General features: G+C 53.4%; 10 protein-coding genes across 10 annotated transcripts; 5 read left to right on the forward strand and 5 right to left on the reverse strand.

The window, feature by feature from the left end:
- Positions 1 to 44: 44 nt before the first annotated feature.
- On the forward strand, positions 45 to 841 carry P153DRAFT_363764 (uncharacterized protein). Its single transcript, XM_033667441.1, has one exon. It carries the CDS (start codon positions 257 to 259, stop codon positions 530 to 532), a length of 276 nt encoding a protein of 91 aa, XP_033527987.1. The 5' UTR covers positions 45 to 256; the 3' UTR covers positions 533 to 841.
- On the reverse strand, positions 803 to 1,849 carry P153DRAFT_420434 (Got1-domain-containing protein). Its single transcript, XM_033672243.1, has 5 exons — positions 1,793 to 1,849; positions 1,708 to 1,734; positions 1,594 to 1,642; positions 1,529 to 1,544; positions 803 to 1,475 (listed from the first exon to the last, which is right to left on the reverse strand). The coding sequence occupies exons 1-5, from the start codon at positions 1,821 to 1,823 to the stop codon at positions 1,182 to 1,184; spliced, it is 417 nt and encodes a 138-aa protein (XP_033527988.1). The 5' UTR covers positions 1,824 to 1,849; the 3' UTR covers positions 803 to 1,181.
- Positions 1,850 to 2,156: 307 nt separating this feature from the next.
- Positions 2,157 to 3,325, reverse strand: P153DRAFT_332569 (uncharacterized protein). The gene has a single exon (XM_033665518.1). It carries the CDS (start codon positions 3,192 to 3,194, stop codon positions 2,628 to 2,630), a length of 567 nt encoding a protein of 188 aa, XP_033527989.1. The 5' UTR covers positions 3,195 to 3,325; the 3' UTR covers positions 2,157 to 2,627.
- Positions 3,317 to 3,974, forward strand: P153DRAFT_393410 (uncharacterized protein; the record flags this gene model as incomplete). Its single annotated transcript, XM_033671230.1, has 5 exons — positions 3,317 to 3,340; positions 3,418 to 3,459; positions 3,515 to 3,571; positions 3,627 to 3,756; positions 3,810 to 3,974. The coding sequence occupies 5 exons, from the start codon at positions 3,317 to 3,319 to the stop codon at positions 3,836 to 3,838; spliced, it is 282 nt and encodes a 93-aa protein (XP_033527990.1). The 3' UTR covers positions 3,839 to 3,974.
- A 131-nt stretch (positions 3,975 to 4,105) lies between these two features.
- Positions 4,106 to 6,640, forward strand: P153DRAFT_308639 (actin-like ATPase domain-containing protein). Its single transcript, XM_033664711.1, has 3 exons — positions 4,106 to 4,382; positions 4,436 to 4,756; positions 4,815 to 6,640. Exons 1-3 carry the CDS (start codon positions 4,211 to 4,213, stop codon positions 6,569 to 6,571), a joined length of 2,250 nt encoding a protein of 749 aa, XP_033527991.1. The 5' UTR covers positions 4,106 to 4,210; the 3' UTR covers positions 6,572 to 6,640.
- A 974-nt stretch (positions 6,641 to 7,614) lies between these two features.
- P153DRAFT_382036 (tyrosine-protein phosphatase-like protein non-receptor) lies at positions 7,615 to 10,284 on the reverse strand (the record flags this gene model as incomplete). The annotated part of the gene is made up of 2 exons (XM_033670100.1): positions 7,615 to 8,448; positions 8,500 to 10,284. 2 exons carry the CDS (start codon positions 10,282 to 10,284, stop codon positions 7,615 to 7,617), a joined length of 2,619 nt encoding a protein of 872 aa, XP_033527992.1.
- Positions 10,285 to 11,966: 1,682 nt separating this feature from the next.
- Positions 11,967 to 13,038, forward strand: P153DRAFT_373179 (uncharacterized protein; the record flags this gene model as incomplete). The annotated part of the gene is made up of 2 exons (XM_033669447.1): positions 11,967 to 12,120; positions 12,170 to 13,038. 2 exons carry the CDS (start codon positions 11,967 to 11,969, stop codon positions 13,036 to 13,038), a joined length of 1,023 nt encoding a protein of 340 aa, XP_033527993.1.
- Positions 13,039 to 13,057: 19 nt separating this feature from the next.
- On the reverse strand, positions 13,058 to 14,774 carry P153DRAFT_363770 (phospho-2-dehydro-3-deoxyheptonate aldolase-like protein). Its single transcript, XM_033667442.1, has 4 exons — positions 14,604 to 14,774; positions 14,442 to 14,536; positions 13,602 to 14,381; positions 13,058 to 13,552 (listed from the first exon to the last, which is right to left on the reverse strand). The coding sequence occupies exons 2-4, from the start codon at positions 14,479 to 14,481 to the stop codon at positions 13,272 to 13,274; spliced, it is 1,101 nt and encodes a 366-aa protein (XP_033527994.1). The 5' UTR covers positions 14,482 to 14,536; positions 14,604 to 14,774; the 3' UTR covers positions 13,058 to 13,271.
- A 763-nt stretch (positions 14,775 to 15,537) lies between these two features.
- P153DRAFT_373190 (uncharacterized protein) lies at positions 15,538 to 16,433 on the forward strand (the record flags this gene model as incomplete). The annotated part of the gene is made up of 2 exons (XM_033669448.1): positions 15,538 to 15,606; positions 15,660 to 16,433. 2 exons carry the CDS (start codon positions 15,538 to 15,540, stop codon positions 16,431 to 16,433), a joined length of 843 nt encoding a protein of 280 aa, XP_033527995.1.
- A 1,188-nt stretch (positions 16,434 to 17,621) lies between these two features.
- P153DRAFT_393416 (uncharacterized protein) lies at positions 17,622 to 20,127 on the reverse strand (the record flags this gene model as incomplete). The annotated part of the gene is made up of 2 exons (XM_033671231.1): positions 19,276 to 20,127; positions 17,622 to 19,223 (listed from the first exon to the last, which is right to left on the reverse strand). The coding sequence occupies exons 1-2, from the start codon at positions 20,080 to 20,082 to the stop codon at positions 17,622 to 17,624; spliced, it is 2,409 nt and encodes an 802-aa protein (XP_033527996.1). The 5' UTR covers positions 20,083 to 20,127.
- Positions 20,128 to 20,218: the final 91 nt, after the last annotated feature.

The following is a 20,218-nucleotide window of genomic DNA, read 5'->3' on the forward strand; positions in this document are numbered from 1 at the left end:
ACTTGTTGAGCTAATCTCCTTCTGATATCATGAGACACATAAAGAGAAACAGTCGACACTACCTCAATCACGTACTGCATTGACAGAGACAAACAAACGCACACAGAACCTCAAAGAATGTGTCACTCCAGGAGAAACACCATCTTCCATCCTCTCAGACAACCACTTATCCCTCTACCATCTACATCCCACAACTCTCTCAAATCCTTCCAACACCCAACTTCTCCACCCCCAACGCAAATCCTACCATCCCAAAATGTCCACGCCTCCCCCCCTCCTCCAAGACCCCTACGCCCTAGCATACCGATACACCGAATACATGAACCAGTACCCCCGGCGCCGGCGCGAGAAATGCAATCCATACTACGAGAAGCTGCTAGCCAACCAGCCGGACCCAAAACCCGAAGCGACGGATGACCGCTCGCGTGCTATTCGGTATGCGAAGGAGCATTATGAGTGTTTCTATGAGATTAGAGATATTAGGCGGATTGTCGTGTGGCTTGAGAGGGATGCGATGGGTTCGAGGTGTTGAACGAGGGTTAGGTAGGTGGTTGTTTGTTTGTTGGCGAGGTGGTGGAAGTGATCGACTGCATCGTCACTGTGGAAAGATGGAGATGGCCTGCCTGGAGATTAGAGTATGATACAGCGTGGTATGTAAATTGGACCGCTACTCTAGCCGTTACTCATTGCCTACTCTTTGTTCTTTCTTCTTCACCAAGAAATGGGTGTTAGATGTTCAATCCCGAACATCTGTGCTCTATTATGGTGTTGTTGAGTCTGATGACTGCGGAGCTGTGAAGGTGTCATGTTATAGATTGTTCGCATGATCGGGGCTTCCATCCTCTGATATTTGGTAGGATGAGGTTCTGGTAACACACGTAACGGTTAGACAGGACATGGGATGCGATGCATGATTCCAGCGTGAATTCGTATTCGTACATGTCTCATGCCCAATCGAGGCTCGTAGGTGCCATGCCATACCTCCAAACTCCATTCATGCTTCTCTTCTCCTGATTATCTGGAGACTAGCCGTGCCCCAGTACTCCAGTGTCTGTCTGTGTATGGCCCAACCTCACCTCTTGAACCTTCCTCTTTCCTCTTCCTGGTCTTCTTCTCTTCTTTCGCTGCCCTTCCCCTCCATCGTCCCAGCCCCTCTTCCCACATCCACAAATACCCCACCCTCAAACATTCGATTCCGTCCTTGCCCCAGCGCCCAAAACCGCCAAGGCCTTCGCGATATACGGTCCCACAACCGGAATGCCCCCCGCGAACCCCGCAATCTGTGCGAAGAAATCCCCAAACAGCACCAAGATCCCATAGAGTTCGATGACGAAGCCGAAGAACGCCCAGCGCATGAGTATGAGTAGGATGCCGAGGGAGAAGGCGGCGGTGCCTTTCCATTTTTGGCGTCGCGCGAAGAAGGCGAGGGTTTTTGTTGTGCCAATTATGAGTGTGAGGCCGATTATGAAGAGGATCTACTGAGCGTCAGGAGAGCGAATCGGGGGAGGTTGAAGGAGGGGGTATGTACGTTGCCCATTGCCAGCCTGTGAATGTTAGTATAGTTGGAGAGAGGGGAGGGGTTTATGGACGTACATTGCGCGATCAAAAAACATCATTACTCCGCCCATGAGGAACAGTCCGCCTGTGCTTAATCAATCCTCCATTCTGTCGTTGCTGTGCGGGGAAGAAGTGGCATTGCGTACCTACCCCCTGAGCAGAAGGCGACCCCAATCTCTATTCATGGTCAGCATTCATCCTTCTACACCGGGTTGTGTATGTTGAGGGAGCGTACTCTGGGTGTCTGAGAGCCACATGGTCGGCATCTTGAATTGCGTTTGAAGGCGCGCCTCCAAAGTTGATAATGTATATGATGAGAAAGGAATGAGAGAACGAGGGAACAAGAGAACCAGTGAACGTATTGGCTGCCGCCTATTTCAACAGCAATCTGACATAAGGTTCACTTGCGTCGTGTCCCTTCGCTGCCGCTCTTCGACGCGCAGAATGGTCCGACGTGCGCCCGAGAATGATCCCTGTCTAGCGCGTGCGTCCCGCTGGCGTTCGCAGATTTTGGAGCTCTCGCTCTCTCAAACCTCAACTCGCAACCCTCGAGGTCAAGCTCACAACCAGCAACCATGCACGGCAAATGGATGGGATGAAGCAATTCATGTGTTGTTATTCATTCTCTTCGTCTAGACATGGCTGCTGTCGCAGCAACAAGTAACTACATGACCGCCCCGACAACAGCTTGCTACAATGCAGCTGTAACTAGGAATACCTCCCTCGAGGCCCTGGTATACCGTCTCACGGGCGCAGAACAATACAGGATCACGATTAAGCCGGAGCGCCTTCTTGAGCCTTGCTTCGAAAGGGGCTTGGTGGGTGGAAGGTGCTTGACTTTGATGGTCATACATGATTGCGTCCCAACTAGTGTTTGCTGTGAAATGACAGATCAGATGGCCAGCCAGCTCGTCTAATATTGTCAGATGCTGCTTTTTGTGTTTCGTTGTTGATTCTTGGCATGTTCATCGACGACCGCGATACACCCTAACGGCGTTGTACCGTCGCAACACCCTTTGATGCACGTTCTACGAGCTACACACCAAAGGCGCGCGGACCGAAGACGTAACTCATTTCAAAATGGTGTGCGCTCCTCTTGCCGCCAAGTAGCCCTCGGAGACATTCTGCGGCATTGTCCTGATGGTGCCAAAGATCTCCTTGTTGTGGTATCGCAGTCTCGTCTTAGGATCTGTGTAGGGCGCAGGAAGACCCGTAATGTCACAGTACTTCTTCTGGCTGCTTGGGTGGAAACTCGGTGCGGACTCGATGTTCATGTATGTAGGCGCAGGTCCCGTCGCGTTCCCTCCCGCAGCAGCTCTGCCGTTCTTCTCAAGGACCAGCGTGCTCAGGCTCTGGGCTGCTTGTGCGATATTGGGTGGGCCGCCGTTGCCAATAGGTGTTCCGGCGCCCTCGGTGTGAGGAACAGAGGGTGTGGAGATGCCGCTGTTGTTTTGCGTAGCCATTACTGAGGCTTCCTTGCGCGAGGCCTCGCCGATGATCTGCTTGAGGTTCTTGTTGCGCCGTTGTGCCGTCTTCCAGTTTGGGTTTCGAAAGGGCTTGTGAACCGCGTAGACATCGAGCTTGTCAAGGAGTGCTTGGTGTGTTTTCTCATCAGAAGCCGTGGTCAAGGGCGCCATCTTGAAGCTGTAGATCGCGAAACTTGTGCTGGCAGTCAAACTTGGAAAACTTCGGGGAGATGCAAATGATGGGGATGTGGGACGCGTTTGTAAGTAACACAGTAGTACGCAACGCGTTTTCGATGAGCGCTGGGGAGCTTGCGGAGGTAGAGCTCTGGTCGGGATTAACGTTCACCAGATCTTGGCTCGCTAACTGCTTTGATGCTCCCCGCCAAACAACAAGAACGCGTGCTTTCCAAAGTACAACATCCCGATCGCAAGCATGGTACGATGAATCTGGCTAAGAGCATGTGATGACGCGTGAATCTGACTTGTTCTAGGAGAGTCCTCACGAGCATCAGCAGAGCCTTTTGCTCTCCCGTATCATCGTCAATGTTGTCAGTTGCAGTGTTGAACTACACTCACCTTGTACCACAACTGATCTCTTTATAGGAAAAGTTGAACGAGGCCGTTATGATGTTGAACAAGAATCTGCAAGAGATCAACATCGCCAACATGGATACGGAACTTGTAGCGCAGATGTTCAAGAACTATCAGTCCAACGTCCTCTTCCATCTTGAAGGTATGTGCAAGGTTCAAAGTGGCCATATGTAGTAGGAGTGCTAACATCAGTAGCCACAAACGGTTTGAAGGATCCTGCATAATAACGGTCGGTCTTGTTGTGATATATAGGTAGAGGATTGGGAGAATGCTGGCTGCAAGTTAGACGAAGCAAGGTCCTTGAATGATATTAGGTGGAAGGCGACAAGTCTGATGTCTCCCTTTTACGATACCCCAGAGCAACAAATCCAATCAGTCAAGACTATAGCACTTTGCCAACTATTTTTACTGTTGATGATGTGAATTGTTCAATGGCGCATGGACCCTGGATTCCGCGCAACAGCATCACCAACACCAGCCATGCAACATAACTTTAGCAACCTCGGCGCCAACAAATCAGATCCATCGCCCCGGAGTCCACGACATGATCTGATCGCTCCACCTCCAGCTTCATCTCCACCCTGGACCTCACCACCATGGCCCCCTCCGCAACTAGCGACGCGCAAGAGGCCTCAGGGCGCAACTCTCCCAAACCTCCGCCGGCAAGGATCTGGAGCGTGAACGAGCCACCTTTCGAAGGCTACAAGCCAATAGACACGGAAGGATACGCGCGTAGTAACCGCGAAACCGCAATAGTAATCGACAATGGTAGCTGCTCACACCTCAGCATGAATCTCTACGCGCATACTAACAGATCGCAGGGTCGTCAGCAGTGCGCGCGGGATGGTCTTTTGACTCGAAACCGCGGATATCAGTATTGCCAAACATGGCACGGTATAGAGACCGAAAGCTGAATCGAACCTTCACCTTTGTCGGGGCAGACGTCTACTCGGACGGCACGGCGCGAGGGCAGTCGAAGCCCATCTACGAGCCTGGGAGTAACATCATCAACAACTGGGACTCGATGGAGGGCGTGCTAGACTACTGCTTCATCAAAATGGGCATAGATGGTCGGTCAGGATCCATAGACAGGCCCATTGTCATGACCGAGCCTATCGCGAACTTGGGTTATACAAGAAAGAGTACGTGACGTCTGATCGCATACCAACCCTAGAGCTCTGCTAACTCTGGTATCAACAGCCATGTCTGAGATCTTGTTCGAGTGCTATGGCGCACCCTCTGTCGCATACGGCATCGACTCGCTCTTCTCATATTCCTACAATGGCGGCCGTAGCGGTCTAGTCATTGATTCCTCGTATACCTCAACCCATCTCATCCCGGTCGTCAACTCAAAAGCTCTCCTCTCGCAGAGCTCGCGCCTCAATTGGGGTCGCTTCCAATCTGCTCAATACCTCCTCAAGCTGCTTAGGCTCAAATACCCATCGTTCCCTGGGAAGATCAGCGATAACCAAGCGGAAGACCTTGTCCGAGAACACTGCCATCTGTCAAACAACTACGAGGAGGACCTCAGCCGCTGTCTGGACTGGTCAGGCCTCGAAGATCGAGACCACACTGTCCAATTTCCATACACGGAGCAGATCGTAATCCAGAAGACGGAGGAGGAGCTCGCAGCTGCAGCAGAGAAACGAAAGGAAGGTGGGCGGAGATTGCAGGCCAAAGCTGCGAGCATGCGACTGGAGAAGCTGAAGAAGAAAGAGGAGGAACTGGAGTATTACATACAGCTACAAGCGCAACTTGTAGACATCACCACAAAAAAGGAAAAAGCCCGCGTGCTGGAATCAAACGACTTCGACGATGAGGGTCAGTTGGATAAGAGAATCAAGGAGTTGGAGAAATCTATCAAGAAGGCTCGTAATAAGGACGTTGGCGATTTTGAAGAGGAACAGCAAGAAGAGCCCACATTTCCACTCCTAGACCAACCAGACGATCAGCTGGACGAAGAGGGCATCAAGCAAAAGCGACAACAGAGATTGATGAAGTCCAATTATGACGCCCGTCAACGTGCGAAGATCGAGAAAGAAAAAGAAAAAGCACGACTTGCGGAGGAACAGCGACTTGATGACCAGCAAAGAGAGACAGACCCACAAAGCTGGATCGACGAGCGTCGGATAGCTCGTCAAGCCATCATCCAGAAGATGAAGGACCGCGAACGCCTCAAAGCCGAGCTGGGAACACGTAAATCCCTCGCCAACCAAATGCGCATGAAGTCCATCGCAAACCTCGCCTCCGACAACCCCACAAAGAAGCGACGCCGCGGCGGTGGAGACGACGACACCTTCGGCGCCGACGACGCAGACTGGGGCGTATACCGCACCATCGCTACGGGCGAAGGCTCCGACGACGAGGAAGAAGAAGACCTCAGCAAGAACCTCAAAGACATCGAAACCCAGCTCCTCAAGCACGACCCCAACTTCACCGAAGAATCCACGCGCGAAGCGCAAACAGACTGGACAAAGAGCATCCTGCACGCCTTCCTCCACGGGCCATACTCCTACGACCCAGAATCCCAGCGCGAAGCCCACCAGCTCCACCTCAACGTCGAGCGCATCCGGGTCCCCGAAGTCGTTTTCCAGCCCTCCATCGCCGGCCTCGACCAAGCCGGCATCGTGGAGATTGCGGCAAACATCCTGACGGAGCGTCTGGCCGAGTCGCCCCACCGCGACGACGTGCTCAGGGACGTGTTCCTCACGGGCGGTAACACGCTGTTCCAGGGCTTCGAGGAGCGCCTTGCGCGCGAGCTGAGAGCCGTGTTGCCTGCCGAACAGGAGATTCGCGTCCGCAGGGCTAAGGACTGCACGTTGGATGCGTGGAGGGGCGCGGCGCAGTGGGCCGGCAGGAAGGAGATGAGGCATAATTTCATCACCAAGGCGGAGTATCACGAGAAGGGCGGGGAGTATATCAAGGAGCATGGGTTGGGGAATGCGGCTTTGTATTGAATGGTGGATTTTGAGGCGTTCTTTTTTTGAGTTTATGGGATGGGATAGTGAGGCGTATAGTGGGAGGGGAAATACACACCGTCTGCTTGATTCATGGTCTTCTCTTCACTTTAGCTCTTGTTGTCAATGTGTCACCGCCCCTTGAAAACTTCTCATGCTCCCTTACATCTAGGATATTTACCCCAGACTCAAAGCGTGAATTCAATCACAAGCCGAAATACAGAAATCATCGCATACAGAGTAAGTAGCAGAAAGGAGAGTAAAAGCCAAGAGCAGCGCTCCACTAGTACATACCATGTTGCAAGATGATCGGTGTTCAACGTCGCGAACGAGTATACGAGGTTTCTCGAAGGTAAGGGTGTAATGATAAAATGTATGTAAACTGTCACTAGTATAAACTTTGTATTCCTACGTTCGTTTCGAGGGAAAGGATGGCTAGGATGACGAGGACACACTTATTCATGCTGAAAACATCTCTGTTGGAAATGGGGAGGTATTACTCAGATAAAGTCTATCTTAGACACTGGATGAAAGTAAGGAACATGCAACATAACTCCAGTCAAGACTAAGCGATCAATCAATCTGACCCATTTCGACATGGACACCACTTCATCACTCCAGTCTTCAAAAAACATCTATTAAAATTCCATTCAATACAAAACCGATTCCAATTTCCAGATATTATGCTAAACAGGGGGTTGCAAAAGAACACGCACACAAGAACAGACAGCCTGAACCCCAATTCCTCCCAAGCCATCCCATCCCATTTCCATTCCGTTTCCAATGCACCGCCCCACCCGCACAGGTATACTCTAAGCAAAGCAATGCACAAGACGCCTCCCAATGGATGAGCTCCTTCAATGATGGCGGCGATAAAGAAGATGACGCGCCTCCTTTCCTCACCCTTTAGTCATGATTCACATATTCTCATAAGTGCATTCGTGTTTGTTTGTTGTCAAACATACAGCACCCTAGTCCCTTGTCCCAGTCCATCCCATTTGCCCCGACATGATCCATAACTTGCGGGAACGCTCAGCAGCACTCTACGCCGTCTCGGGATGTTGGTCGACAAGCCATTCCATAACACTCTCGTAGCAGAGGACAAACTGCCTCAGAGTCTGCACCATGCTTAGTCGCTGTAACCTGAAGTCTTCGACCGTCTTCTCGATGAGATCCATGTCGTCTTTTGTGACCCAGCTGCCTTGTTCGCGAACATTCTTGTGCTCGTTCTTGGCAGTGTTGCCGGCATCGACTTCCATGGGCGTGCTCTCCCTCGTTGCACGTGCTTGTCGTTGACGCTTGAGCATATCCAAAACCGAGTCGACAGTGCAGAAAGTACCTGTACGACCACAGCCGGCAGAGCAGTGTACGATAATTGGGCGGGTATTGGATGGTTCAGGTTTAGAAGGTGAGTTGACACCGTTGACCTGGCGAGAGACAGCATCAGTTTGCTCGATGAGACCGAGGAGATGGGTTGGGTGGGCTGGAGCACCAAAATCAGGCCAATGCGAGTACTGCAATTGTGTGATCTCTCGCATCCTTGCGAATGGCTCCGCGTCATTTGACAAGGTGAATTTGCGGACCATAACATAGGGCTGTTCGGCGGTCGGTGAGCCGGTCGTAGCTTCTTTGGTGAAGTTGGCGAGTTTGGCGTTGGTTGACTTTCGCTGGTTCAGTGATGGTCGTGACTGATCTCGGTGTCGGTGAATCTTGGACGGCTCGAGGGATGCTCTTCGTTCGCCTAGGGTGTTCAAATGCAGCGAGCCGTAACGCTTTTCTGACCAGTAGTTGTGAGCTTTCTGCTGACCACCTTCCGATTCGGCTGTTAACATCACGATAACTCGAACGTCCTGCTGCCAGACAACGTTCCAGAATTCCTGTATGTAATATTAGCAGATGTCCATTAACACTATGTAGTACAGACGTACGTTGAAGGTTGTTGGGATCGGAGCCTGAGTAGCAATGTAACGCTTGTTGGAGTAGGTAGCTTGGACGTGATTGGCGTTGACATAATCGCAGCTTCCATCACCAACACCCTGGAGCTTGACGCGTGAATGTTCGTACGGCCAGATGTTGTTGTAGCGGTTCTTTGAACCCTTCTCGATACCTGCGATCTGAATTTTTTTCGTGGCAGCCTGTCCAGTAGGAGTTCCATAGACGACCGTGCCCGAGAGAGCCTCTTGCATGCGCTTCTGTTCACGTCTCTCGATCTTCAAGAACTTGTCCGAAACACTCTTTCCGTTATCCTTGTTCTCTGCCGCTTTCTGGAGCCATTGAGGCAGTTCATCTTCAGCCGACTCGGTCATATCTTCCGGGTGTTTCAGGGACATCTGGCCGACACCGCCGATAAGGTCCATGTTTTGTCTGATGTTGCCAAAGAAAGGATTTGCAGCGCTTTGAGTAGCAGGCATAGGGCAGCCGCCAATGACAGGTGCGGCTAGAGGAAGATTGGAGTTGAGTTTGAGGGATCCCGGAGCAGACGCCGTCGGGCTGGCAGAGGCTTGCTGAGAAATCCGCGATGGGAACTTCTGTGCAAATTCGTTGAAGCCGCCACGGATGATGTAGCATCCACCTGACCAACCCTCGCCTGTGAACTTCTTGAGCGTGTTGACACAGGTCGTTGCATCCTTGAGTTGCGAAGAGCTGGCGTCGTATACTATGATGTGCTTGCTACTCCTCCATCGTTCGAACCTTTGCCTTTGCTCCTCGTCCTTGAAATTTTCTGCTAGCTTTTCAACGTTGAATGAAGCTCGCTTGAGGAGTGTTGTAGGAATACAGAGACTCAACGCGCCTGTTATGCAGCTCTTGGCATATTGTGTGGATACTCGAAGATCAAGCAAAAGAATCTCATCCGACGAACTTTCCAAGATGTTGACAATGTGCTGAGGGGTCGCCAAGGTTGGCCCGTCCGTTTTGTGTTCGTTTGCGATCTTTGCAGGCAGTGTTTCAGACCGACTTGACTGGGACAATTGCGAAATGGTATCTTTTGGAGGCAGTGAAGCTCGAATGTCTCGGTTCTCCACGAACTCTGCTATGGCGTTTGTGCGTTTGATACCTTCGAAACTTGCTGGAGAATTGCGTCGTGGACGGTCTGGAAACATGGTGGACTCGGTGGACAGCATCCGCTTTGGCGAACGTGGCTTGGGCGGGTGGCTACTCTCATTTTTCGTCTCGTTCTTTGCACTGGCGGGGGGTGGAGGCATGGCTGTCGATTGCGGCGACTGTGGCGACGCCTGTACGGGAGGGAAGAATGAACCCTTTGATGTTGCGGAATGACCTGATGCAAATTCGAAACTGCCCAATGAGAACCCTCTGTTGTTCTCGGATTGTCGCCTGAACAGCTCGAAAGCAGGGTTTTGCTCAACTGGCATCATCTGCGGAGAGGCGGCGGCTGTGGAGCGCACATTCGACGTCGGTGGACTCCAGTTGCCACGGATGTGCTGTGCAGCGCTGGAAGAGAAGTGATCGCCGTCCCCGTTAACAGTCAGTCCAAAGTAGTTCGGGCTTGCATTGCCCGGACTCTTGTTATTTTGCGCGATATGACTCGGCGTCTTCGCTATCGCATTCATGAGGGGCGTGAAAGGGGAGGGTGCAACTGTGGGATGTATGGAGGTACTTGGCCTCGTCATTTGTGTCGATCTGGGGCGGGAAGTGGCGGCGTGCGTCGAATGTGAGGAGCCTCTGAGTCTAGAGGGAACGGCAGGTGTAGACATCGTGAAGGAAGGAAGGCACTCCGACGCGTCACGGGTGAGGCGGGGGCCGGGTCGTAGCGTAGATTTAGTCGTGCACGAGGGGACAGGACTTGAATTATGGAGACGGTGTAGCGTTTGGCGGGTGGTTGGTGGGATTGGAATGTCGAAAGCAGCTGTGTGTGCTTATGACATCATAGGGTGAGGCGAACTACGACACACCAGCCAAAGCGCAAGTCACAGCCCGAGGAATGCACTGCGCAATATTCGAAGCGTGGTTCCAATAATACACACTGCCGCCAACGTGACTGCCAACACGCTCTGCGTTTATTGTGCCGCGGCCAGATACGTGTATATGGCGTCAGGACGGGAGGGCCGCTAAGAAGGTAGGCGACAACGACGCAGGGTCCTCAAGAGATTAAGCAGAACGGTTCGCGTGCCTGAAAAGGTTGGCTCGCAATTAGAGACGTAGGGCTGAAGTCTTGCTGAAGGCGGAAAGGCCAGCGGATACAGCAGAGCACGGGGGCGAGAGCGGAGAGAGTTCAACGGTGCAGAAGTTGGGAGGGCGGATCGAGCTGTATATGAGGGATCGGGCGTCGTGCACGATAGACCTGCCGTAAAGCTCCGCTTCCAAGGCAGAACATGGTCTGGTCTGGATTATCGTAGCGTCTAGGAACTACCATGTTGACTGCACAGCCTAATGCTATCATCAGCCACCTACCCTTTGAAATTGACATGTACATTTAGCGTCCAACGACAGATTGTCTAACTCTTTCTCCCTTCTTCGACCATCAACTCAGCGTAGCACTGAATAGAGGTGGACTTGCTCTCGAGGCTACGTCACCGAGTGCCATGCATTTTCCCGAGGTCACACTCGCTAAGACTTTGCCGTTGACGGTGATAATCCGGGTAGTCCGAAACCCGACCCACCGCCTTTGTTGCGTGATGGACCCTGAATCACGACAGCATCCATGAAAGACTAAAACACGAGGCATGCCATTTCAGGGAAGCTGAGCATCGCTCCACTGTTCCAGCGAGTGGGAGTGGACACTCGGTCCGTTGTCGTCTTCAACGCCCATCCGTCCTGACCGTGTCGGGCTTCAAGATTCGTCCACTTGCTAGTGTTCAGCGTCCAGACCGCAATCTTGTCACCACGGTTATCGACAGCCATCCAATAAGATGATTTCCAGATACACAGCAGACACCTGGTGGACAGGTCACGGGGTCAAAGATGATTCATGATCTAAAATTGTGACCCAGAGCGCTGCGTATTGTGATAGTGAAAGAGTCGTGACATCTTCCATTCTACTGGGACAAACAGTGTTGTGTAGACTACACGCAAAGACTTACAAATACTGTCAGGCCTGCTAATTGGTGTTTCACTCTCACTTCAAAGTAGGTCATTGCAGCCAAGATGGGTTACAAAGCATGATATTCAACTGCGACGATATGATTACCAAGAACATGCCCACAACATAGCCACGATGCCTTCCCTGTCAATTGTTTCGAATCATGATCTCTACAACGTTGTGTATGTACCCCTGTACCATATATGAAATAGATCTAGCTCACGTGCACACGTACATGCGCGTCGCGTATCCTCGCGTCCAGCGGGATCCTCCCGCATACTCGTATCCTTGCGTCGTCAAGTCTCCAATGCCCAAGCGCCATCCCACTCTCTGCCATCCCACTTTCTCTCATCCAACATGTCTCGAGACGACTCTCCACTCGTTCGCGATGCCTCTCCCGAGACAGGCTACACCTCCGTACATCGCGCCTTCCTACAATCCTTCCTCACCCACAATGTAATGACCGTCGACGAAATCAAGCCCGTCCTCGCGCACATAATCACCGCATCTAGTAAGCCCCCATCCAATATCACTCCCACCCACCCTACTCACCCCCACAGATCCAGACCGCCCGTACATGGAAGGCGACGTAACGCAACCGCAAATAACCTCCACAATCCAAACCCTCAACGCGCGCATCACCCCCTTCGACCTAGAAATCCGGTCCACACGCGACCAACACTCCAAAGCGCTCACCTACGCGCTCGTAAACAACGCCTCAGACGCGCTGACGCAACTCGCGACGAAATTCTCCCCCGCCGAAATAGCCTACATCCGGCGCCTGCTCGACTGCATGTTCGACACAAACAACACACCCACCCGCGAGACAATGGCGCTGAAGCAGAACGAAGCATCGGCGCTAGCGCGCGCCTCGCGCCGCAATAGACAAAGCCAGGTACACAGCGCGGACGGCGAGGAGGCCGCAGACCCGGGGATCAGTATGCAGGACGCAGAGACGGTCCTCGAGGACCTCGTCAACGCGGGTTTCCTGCGCAAATCACAACACGGCTTCTACTCACTCGCCCCCCGCGCCCTGATGGAACTCCGCGCCTACCTCAAAGAGACGTACAATGAGGCTGCGGACGACACGGAGGACGGCGTGGAAGTCATGCGCATACGCGACTGTGAGGGGTGCAGGGAGCTTATGACGCATGGCATTCGGTGTGACAAGAGGGAGTGTGGGGTGCGGTGGCATGATCAATGTGCGAATAACTTCTACCGCGGTAAGACGGTCGAGAATAGAAAGTGTCCGAAGTGTCGGACGGTGTGTTCGGGGAAGGTGTTTGTTGGGGAGAGGGCTGTGACGAAGGGTGGGAGTACCGGGGCGGGGACGGCAAGTGGGAGGAGGAGTACGCAGAGTAGAAGAGAGGAAGAGGAAGAGGACGAGGAAGAGGACGACGATGAAGGGGAAGAAGACGAGGAAGAGTAGAAACGAATGCAAGTTGGTTGTTGTCAAGACTTGTACATCAATGTTCTGCAACGTCGCAAACCGTGGCTCACGCAGAATCAATACAAAAGACAAGGAGCAAAGTTTCATAACTACTCCAAGAGGTGAGGCATAACTACACCGAACTCGTAGCGCCATCTCGTCGCTTGCTTTTACCCCCCACAAACTCCCAATTCAAACACTATATATACACAAGTTCGAGGCTGACAACGCAATCAGTGCGCGCCATTGGCCTTGCTCTTCTTCGATCTCCGCTCCGCAACAGCAGAGGAGAGGTCCTCGAGCACGGTGACAGTGCTCTCCCAGTCGATGCAGGCATCAGTGATGGAGACACCCTTCTTCAGTCCGGCGGGACCCTCTGCAGGCACCTTCTGGTTGCCCTCGTTGATGTTGGACTCGATCATGACGCCGACAATGCCAGTCTCGCCGTCGCGGATCTGGTCGGAGATGTCCTTGGCGACCTTGGGCTGGTTGCGGTGGTCCTTGTTGGAGTTGCCTGCTAAAATCAGTAACTGTATATCAGAGTTTATCATGGCAAAACGCACCGTGCGAGCAGTCAACCATCATGACCTCGGGAAGGTTCTTTTTCCTTAACGCTTCGCGGACAGTCTTGATGCTGTCGCGGTCGAAGTTGGTGCCCTTGGATCCGCCGCGGAGGATGACGAAGCAGTGCTCGTTGCCAGCCGTTCGCGTAATGGCAGCCAGGCCCTGCTTGGTCACACCCATGAAGTGGTGCTTCGCGGCAGCAGACCCGATAGCATCAACTGCTACTTGCAGACCGCCATCGGTACCGTTCTTGAAACCAATGGGGAAAGAGAGACCAGACGCAAGCTCACGGTGCAATTGAGACTCGGTAGTTCGCGCACCGATAGCACCTAGCGAGATGAGGTCTGCGAGGAACTGGGGGGAGATGGTATCGAGCATCTCCGAGGCAATGGGCATGCCTGTGGATGTGAGGTCAACGAACAGCTTGCGGGAGACACGGAGACCCTTGTTGATCTGGTAGCTCTCGTCGATGTCCGGGTCGTTGATCAGACCCTTCCAGCCGACTGTTGTGCGCGGCTTCTCGAGGTAAGCACGCATGATGATGTGGAGGTTGTCGCTGAGCTTGTCGGCGAGGGCCTTGAGACGCTGGCAGTACTCGAGGGCCAGTTCTGGGTCGTGCAGCGAGCAGGGTCCGACCATGACGAGGAGACGGTCGTCTTGCTGTGTGATGATTTGGACGGCATCTTTGCGGCCCTGGATGACTGTCTGTTCTGCGTGTGCTGGGATGGGGATCTCGGAGGAGAGGAGCGCGGGCGGAATCAATGGGTCGTATCCGAGGACTGGATAATGGTATTAGTATGAGAGCTTGAGGGGAGGCAAGTTGAGAGAGTGTGACTTACCGCGTACGTCGTCACTTCCGTTTTCTGTGGCTGAAGGCATGTTATTTGTGATGTCTGCTGTGGAGGCTGGCATGTTGGTCTCGAATAGACTGGGTCTTTATATACTGTGATTAGCTTTCCCGCACGGGCTAGAAAATATCGCATCTTGGTCGAGCAACTCACCAGTGTTGGAAGCTGAGGTTGGATTGTGGTCCTGCGCGAGACAGAGCTGATGGTGAGCTGAGTATGGCGCCACACAAGAAGCCAAGGGCTGAATAGTTGAAGGAGGGGTATTAACTAAATCTCTGAAGCAATTGTGCGTCTAGGACCAGAAAGCTAGAAGAAAGAATCGAGAAATGTATTGTGTAGTGTTATGGGAATCGCCTCGCATCGAATAGAGTCACGCTTCCAAATATGTAATTCTTTTTGAGGTGGGGTCCATTGGCGCGTCCACTTGCCATCGATCCCGAGCTAGACCAAGGATCCACCTGCAGGGCGCTGCTGCATTGCATCACGCCCTGTGCTAAGCAACAAGCAAGCAATAAGCAGATGTTGCTCACCGACAACTCACCTCGCCAATCTTCTGCGTGGACTTGCACTTATCTACAGCCCGACATCTCGTACACCTCAGCCCGCATGCACAGCCCGACGCCCGCACCGAGTGGCACTTGACGCCGCCTAAATCATGGGCAGTGGTTGACATTTAATATTCATCCATGTCACGGGACGTTGTGCGGAAAGCGCCGACTTCTCTGACATGGTGGTTGTGTGCATCATCATCACTTCACCTCACCGTCTCGCCCGCATGCACAACACGGCAGGCTTGGACAGGGCAGAGCATCTCCCCCACAGGATCGCTTGCCGATCCGCAGGCGCGCAACCTCACCGGCCCAGGCAGGGTGAATTGATGCAACGCTGAAACGTGCCATCAGTCCCTTGTAACTTCCCCTGGTGACCTCTCGTCCTCCTGCGTCAAAACAAATGCCACCCGCACGTCCATCCACCGCCAGCCCGAGCCCACCTCTGTCCGCCAACCCATCCGTCGACGATTTGCACCTGTGACGAGCCCTGCGACGACGTAACCCCGCCCTCTACAGTCCACATGGTCCCCCACACAATGAATATGAACACCAAACGACGCAGAGAGGAAGAGGAGGGCGAGTTTGGCGACGACTTCAGCTTCAAGGTGCGCATCTCCGTCGAGTCTTGCCAGCCTCGGGTTGCTGATTACCAACGCAGAGGTTCCGGTCTGTGGATCAGTCGTCATTTTCAAACAAGCCCTTTCTGCCCTCTCACACGCCCTCTCCATCCACAATCGTGACCGACCTGCAAGCCATAACGCCCGCACCCAGCGAGTGCGCAAACTCTCCCGAAAGATTCCTCGACGGCCCTACCAGACAGTACTCCCAAACAGACACGGACATGGATATGGACATGGACGACGACGAGGCGGATACGCGCAGTCAGCCCACAGAAGACTCACCCTTTGGCGGCAACTCTTTCATGCGCCCTCCCATGCTCAACACCTCGCTCTCAGCACCCTCCATGCACAACACCAGCCGCATCCCCACGCCCATCTACCCAAACTTCCACCGCGCCGGCATGAACGGGCTAGGCTTCCCAAACAACAACAACAACAGCCCACCAAGCACCCACCCACCCCCCCACGCGCAACCCGCCTGGCAAGCAGCCCGCCACGACCTAGACGACGACCGCACGCGCCGCATGCCGTCCCCCATCTCCGAAGACGAAGACCTAGCAGGCTCCCCCATCGAACTGACGCAATCCCAACTCTCACGACTTAGTGTGTCGTTCGACGATATGGACACCGCTACCGATGCTGTCGAGACGTGCTCACCACCCGCTGCTGCTGCCCCGCCCACGCCGCGCAGTGGCAGGAAGCGAAGCGGTGCGCTGACGGGGTCGGGCCGTCTTGTTATGGGGTATCGCGAGGACTGCGAGAAGTGCAGGTTGAGGGTGCCGGGGCATTATTCGCATTTTTTGCCTGCGTAGTGGGAGGGGTGTGTTGGCGTTTTTGTTTTTGTTTTCGCGCGGGGGGACATGAGGGCATATACGGATTGGGGGGTTGGGACGGGACGGGACGGCAATGCATTGTATTATTGATGTTATGTTACGCTTTATGCATTTATGAACTTTTCTCAGCGTTTAGGATGGGGGTTTATCATAGCGTAGCGTAGCTTATTGGGGGTTTGTATACATATCTACACATATATCCATATATCAACTTGACTGTTTACCAATGCCTCTGAGAAACATAGTCATACACCGACATTCAGATATTTCAAACATGACATGATCTGACCTGACATGACAAATACCATAAATAGTAGGTCTACTATATACAAGGGTACTACGAGTGGGATGACGGGGCACGGGGGTTTGTGAAACAGTGACAGAAACACTGACATGTTTGTGTGCATGAATGGAAACGTGGGAATGGGGTATGTGTATAAATAGAAAGATATGTGTATGTATATGTACTTGTGCAAACATACATAAGTGTAAGTATAAGTGAAGAAACACAAACACAAACAGGAATGGAGATGGATTGGGAAGTGAGAAAGCTACACTAATCCCCTGGTTTCCAGTTCCACATCTCACAGCACAGCACAGCACAGGACAGCACAGCATAGTCCGTCTACCTACCCTGCTTTACAAATGCAGACAGACAGACAAACAAACAAACCGACCGACCGACAGGATGAAACGAGCAACTAGCCAACCAACTAACCGGGAATCACCCCCCTCCTTGCTCAAAGAACTTTTACAGAAGAGAGGGGACTATTACTCATAAACGATGATGTATCTGCGCAGAAACCTCTCGATCGTTTACCGGGAGAAGGGACGAGTTGATGAGAAGGAAGTGTTTGTTACGTCAATCCGGTGAACTCTGTTTGATATCGGTGGGTGAGTGAGTGAGTGGAGGGAAAAGGTGTGGAAGCTTGAAAGTATGTGAGATGGATGTATGCATGTATAAAAAAAGTAGCCAGTCCATTCCATTCCAGACGGCACAGCACAGCACGAAAGAAGAAGAAAGAAGAAAGAAAAAAAAATACTGAATGCACAACCGTATGCAACCCGCACCTCCAACGCCAAATCCACAATCCCACCATCATGATCCCAATCCCAACCCAATCATCCCATCATAATCCCAATCCCAATCCCATCCAACATCACCCCTTACTCCCCCCCCTTACCCATCCTCTCAATATTACTCAAAAGCCTACTCTTACTCCCCCCCGAGTTCCCATGCCCACTCGTACTCCTCCCCAACGCAGGCGCCTGTCCCCCCCCATTCGCATTCGCAAACCCAAATCCACCGGGCGTCCGCATCCCACTCGGTTTCTGCGGCGCCTTCTCGCCCGCAGCCCTAGACACGGGTCTAGCCGGGGCCCCGCCGGCCAAAAAGCCCGTGTTGCGCATGACCTGTTCCGTGGGCGCTCTTTGCTGCTGCACAACCGGCGGGGCTGTGGCCGTCGAGCGACGCAGATCCTGCTGCTGCAGCTCCTCCATTTTCTCACCACACAAGCTGAGCATTTGTTCTGCGGCGGCGACTAGCTCGCCCTTTTCCACGCGCTCGGCTTCGAGTTCCTCTAGCGTTGTTGCGTGGGATGAGCGTAGGGAGGATAGTTCGGAAGCCTGGCCAGCGAGGCGGGCTTTTGCGTTTTCGAGGTCTGCGCGCAGGGACTCGAGGTGCTCTGTGTTTGCGGTGCAGGAGGGGCATTCAGCGGCGCGGTGTTTAGCGGGGCTGTAAGCGTGATTTTCGTTATTGTGGTTCTTCTCTGCGTCTTCGATTTGGCCTTCTAGACGGATGATCTGCAGGCGGAGGTCCTTGCAGCGCTCGTCTGCTTTCTTCTGGTAGTTGTCCTTGAGGGCTTTAATCTTCTTCTCGTGCTTGGCTTTGTAGGCTGAGTGTAGGTCTCGCGCGATCTCGTTGACTTTCTCTGCGATGGCGGTCTGGCACTCTAGCTCGGAGTAGATTTTCTTCTTTTCGTTACCTTCGTCGTCGTTGATGAAGGTTGTCATGTCGACGTTCTTGCTCTCGGCGTCGATGAGTCGAGTCTCCAGCTCCTCCGTCCTGCTGTCCGCCTCTTCTGCGCGCCTCTCTGCCTCGACGAGCCGTGTGAGGAGCTGGTCGCGCTCAGCGTCGTTGTGCGCCATTTCAGATTGTACGTTCTGCAGCAGCTCCTGCACTTCCTCGCCCTTCTTCTTCCAGTCTACCATCTGCGCCTCGGCGTACTCGCGGGCTGAACGCTCGTCACGTACAATCTCCTGTGCCTCGCCAACACGACGCTCAGCATCGCCGATAGCCTTGGCCAAGGACACTACTTCAGCTTCTTTCCCTGACAAACTGGCAGTGAGGGAAGAGATCTGGGACTGGAACTGCGATTTCAACGACTCCATCTCTCGGATAGTCACGGTGGGTAGCGATCGTGGTGTTGGTGGAGGAGGCAATTCGAAGTCGAGAAGGTTGAGCAGCTGACGACTCTGACCAGGCGTTGAAGGGACGAAGTTTCCACCCTTAGCAGGTGACCGTTGATTTTGATAGTAGGAGCGGAGGTTGGGCTCTGTGATTGACTTGGTGGGTGAGGTACGTCCACGCGACGACGACCCGCGACTTATTGTCCCGTACGACTCAATCTGTGCGGTGAAGTCGAGGAGGAGGTTGGTGGTGTCGTTCTCCTTGTACGTGCGGCGGGGCGTAGGTGAAGGAGTGCGTTCGGAGCGCTCGGACCGACGGGCAGTGGAGGGTGTCATCTGGGCGCGGGCGCGGGGAGTAGCCTGTACAGCATGTTAACACAGTCAGAGCGGGGTTCAATCAAGTAGGCCTTACGTCTGGATGCTCGCTCTTGGTGGGGCTCTGCTTCAGGAAAGCAAACTTCGTCATGTCCAGGCCCGGCATCTCGGAGAACATGCTGAAGCCCGTGTCGTCGATGTCTGCAGACGTGGCATCCGGGTTAAACTCGGTGCCGTCGACGTCCAGATCCAAGTCGAAGTCGTCGTCGTGCATCTTCTGTCTCTTCAAACTCTCGAAGCTGTCGCTGTGCGTCGTCTCAGTGTACTTCATGGCAACTGTCAAGCCCTCGTTGTCGCGCAACTCCCTGTAAGACGACGACGATGACGGAGACGGGCGCTTCGAAGGCGTGGGGAGCACCTGCGGGGTCACACTCCTGACCGACGGCGTGCGCTGGTGGAGATCAACCGAAGGGTGTCGCGACGACTTGGACGGCGACTGGCTCATGCGTGACCGGTCGCTCATCACCGACCCCGATCGATCTCTCGCGACAGACTTAGTTGGCGAAGCTTTCCTGGGGCTGTTCCTCGCCGAGTGGTCCTCTTTCATCGCCGCCTCCTCAAAGTCCTCCATCAAGTTCTTCGTCGGCATCTTGATCGGACTCGAGCGCTCCTTCAGCCCGAACCTCTTCTCCGACGTGACCCTGAAGGCAGACTGCGGCATATCGTCGTCATCATCAAAATCAACGAGCTGTCTGACAGGCGTAGGCGCAACATTCTCCTGGTTGTCGTCGTCAAAGTGGGCCACGAATGGCGAGGAAGGCGGCTCGTCGGCGTAGATGTCGTCGTCGAACTGCAGGTTGGCGTTGAGCTTCTCCGGAGAGACTACTGACATGGGTTCCGCCATTGTGGTTGAGATTCCCAAAAAATGGCAATGCTGTGAGGGGTCAGTGTTGTCGAGGGGAAAACGCGAAAACGCGATGTTGTGTTTGGAAGTTGTTGCTAGCAACCCGCACAGACCGACCGTTTCACCCGTTTGACTT

Source organism: Dothidotthia symphoricarpi (assembly GCF_010015815.1).
Source record: "Dothidotthia symphoricarpi CBS 119687 unplaced genomic scaffold P153scaffold_3, whole genome shotgun sequence".
In the NCBI taxonomy this organism is placed as follows: Eukaryota; Fungi; Ascomycota; class Dothideomycetes; order Pleosporales; family Dothidotthiaceae; genus Dothidotthia; species Dothidotthia symphoricarpi.

What these genes read in the sequence shown, in the direction of transcription:
- P153DRAFT_363764 (XM_033667441.1), top strand. Translation starts at nt 257, where the DNA reads ATGTCCACGCCTCCCCCCCTCCTCCAAGACCCCTACGCCCTAGCATAC.
- P153DRAFT_420434 (XM_033672243.1), bottom strand. Translation starts at nt 1,823, where the DNA reads ATGCCGACCATGTGGCTCTCAGACACCCAGA. An exon ending in GTGGCTCTCAGACACCCAGA is followed by an intron (nt 1,735 to 1,792) that starts GTACGCTCCCTC and finishes GACCATGAATAG; the next exon opens with AGATTGGGGTCGCCTTCTGC. An exon ending in GGTCGCCTTCTGCTCAGGGG is followed by an intron (nt 1,643 to 1,707) that starts GTAGGTACGCAA and finishes GATTAAGCACAG; the next exon opens with GCGGACTGTTCCTCATGGGC.
- P153DRAFT_332569 (XM_033665518.1), bottom strand. Translation starts at nt 3,194, where the DNA reads ATGGCGCCCTTGACCACGGCTTCTGATGAGAAAACACACCAAGCACTC.
- P153DRAFT_308639 (XM_033664711.1), top strand. Translation starts at nt 4,211, where the DNA reads ATGGCCCCCTCCGCAACTAGCGACGCGCAAGAGGCCTCAGGGCGCAAC. An exon ending in CGCAATAGTAATCGACAATG is followed by an intron (nt 4,383 to 4,435) that starts GTAGCTGCTCAC and finishes AACAGATCGCAG; the next exon opens with GGTCGTCAGCAGTGCGCGCG. An exon ending in CTTGGGTTATACAAGAAAGA is followed by an intron (nt 4,757 to 4,814) that starts GTACGTGACGTC and finishes TGGTATCAACAG; the next exon opens with CCATGTCTGAGATCTTGTTC.
- P153DRAFT_363770 (XM_033667442.1), bottom strand. Translation starts at nt 14,481, where the DNA reads ATGCCTTCAGCCACAGAAAACGGAAGTGACGACGTACGCG. An exon ending in CGGAAGTGACGACGTACGCG is followed by an intron (nt 14,382 to 14,441) that starts GTAAGTCACACT and finishes ACCATTATCCAG; the next exon opens with TCCTCGGATACGACCCATTG. An exon ending in GATGGTTGACTGCTCGCACG is followed by an intron (nt 13,553 to 13,601) that starts GTGCGTTTTGCC and finishes TGATTTTAGCAG; the next exon opens with GCAACTCCAACAAGGACCAC.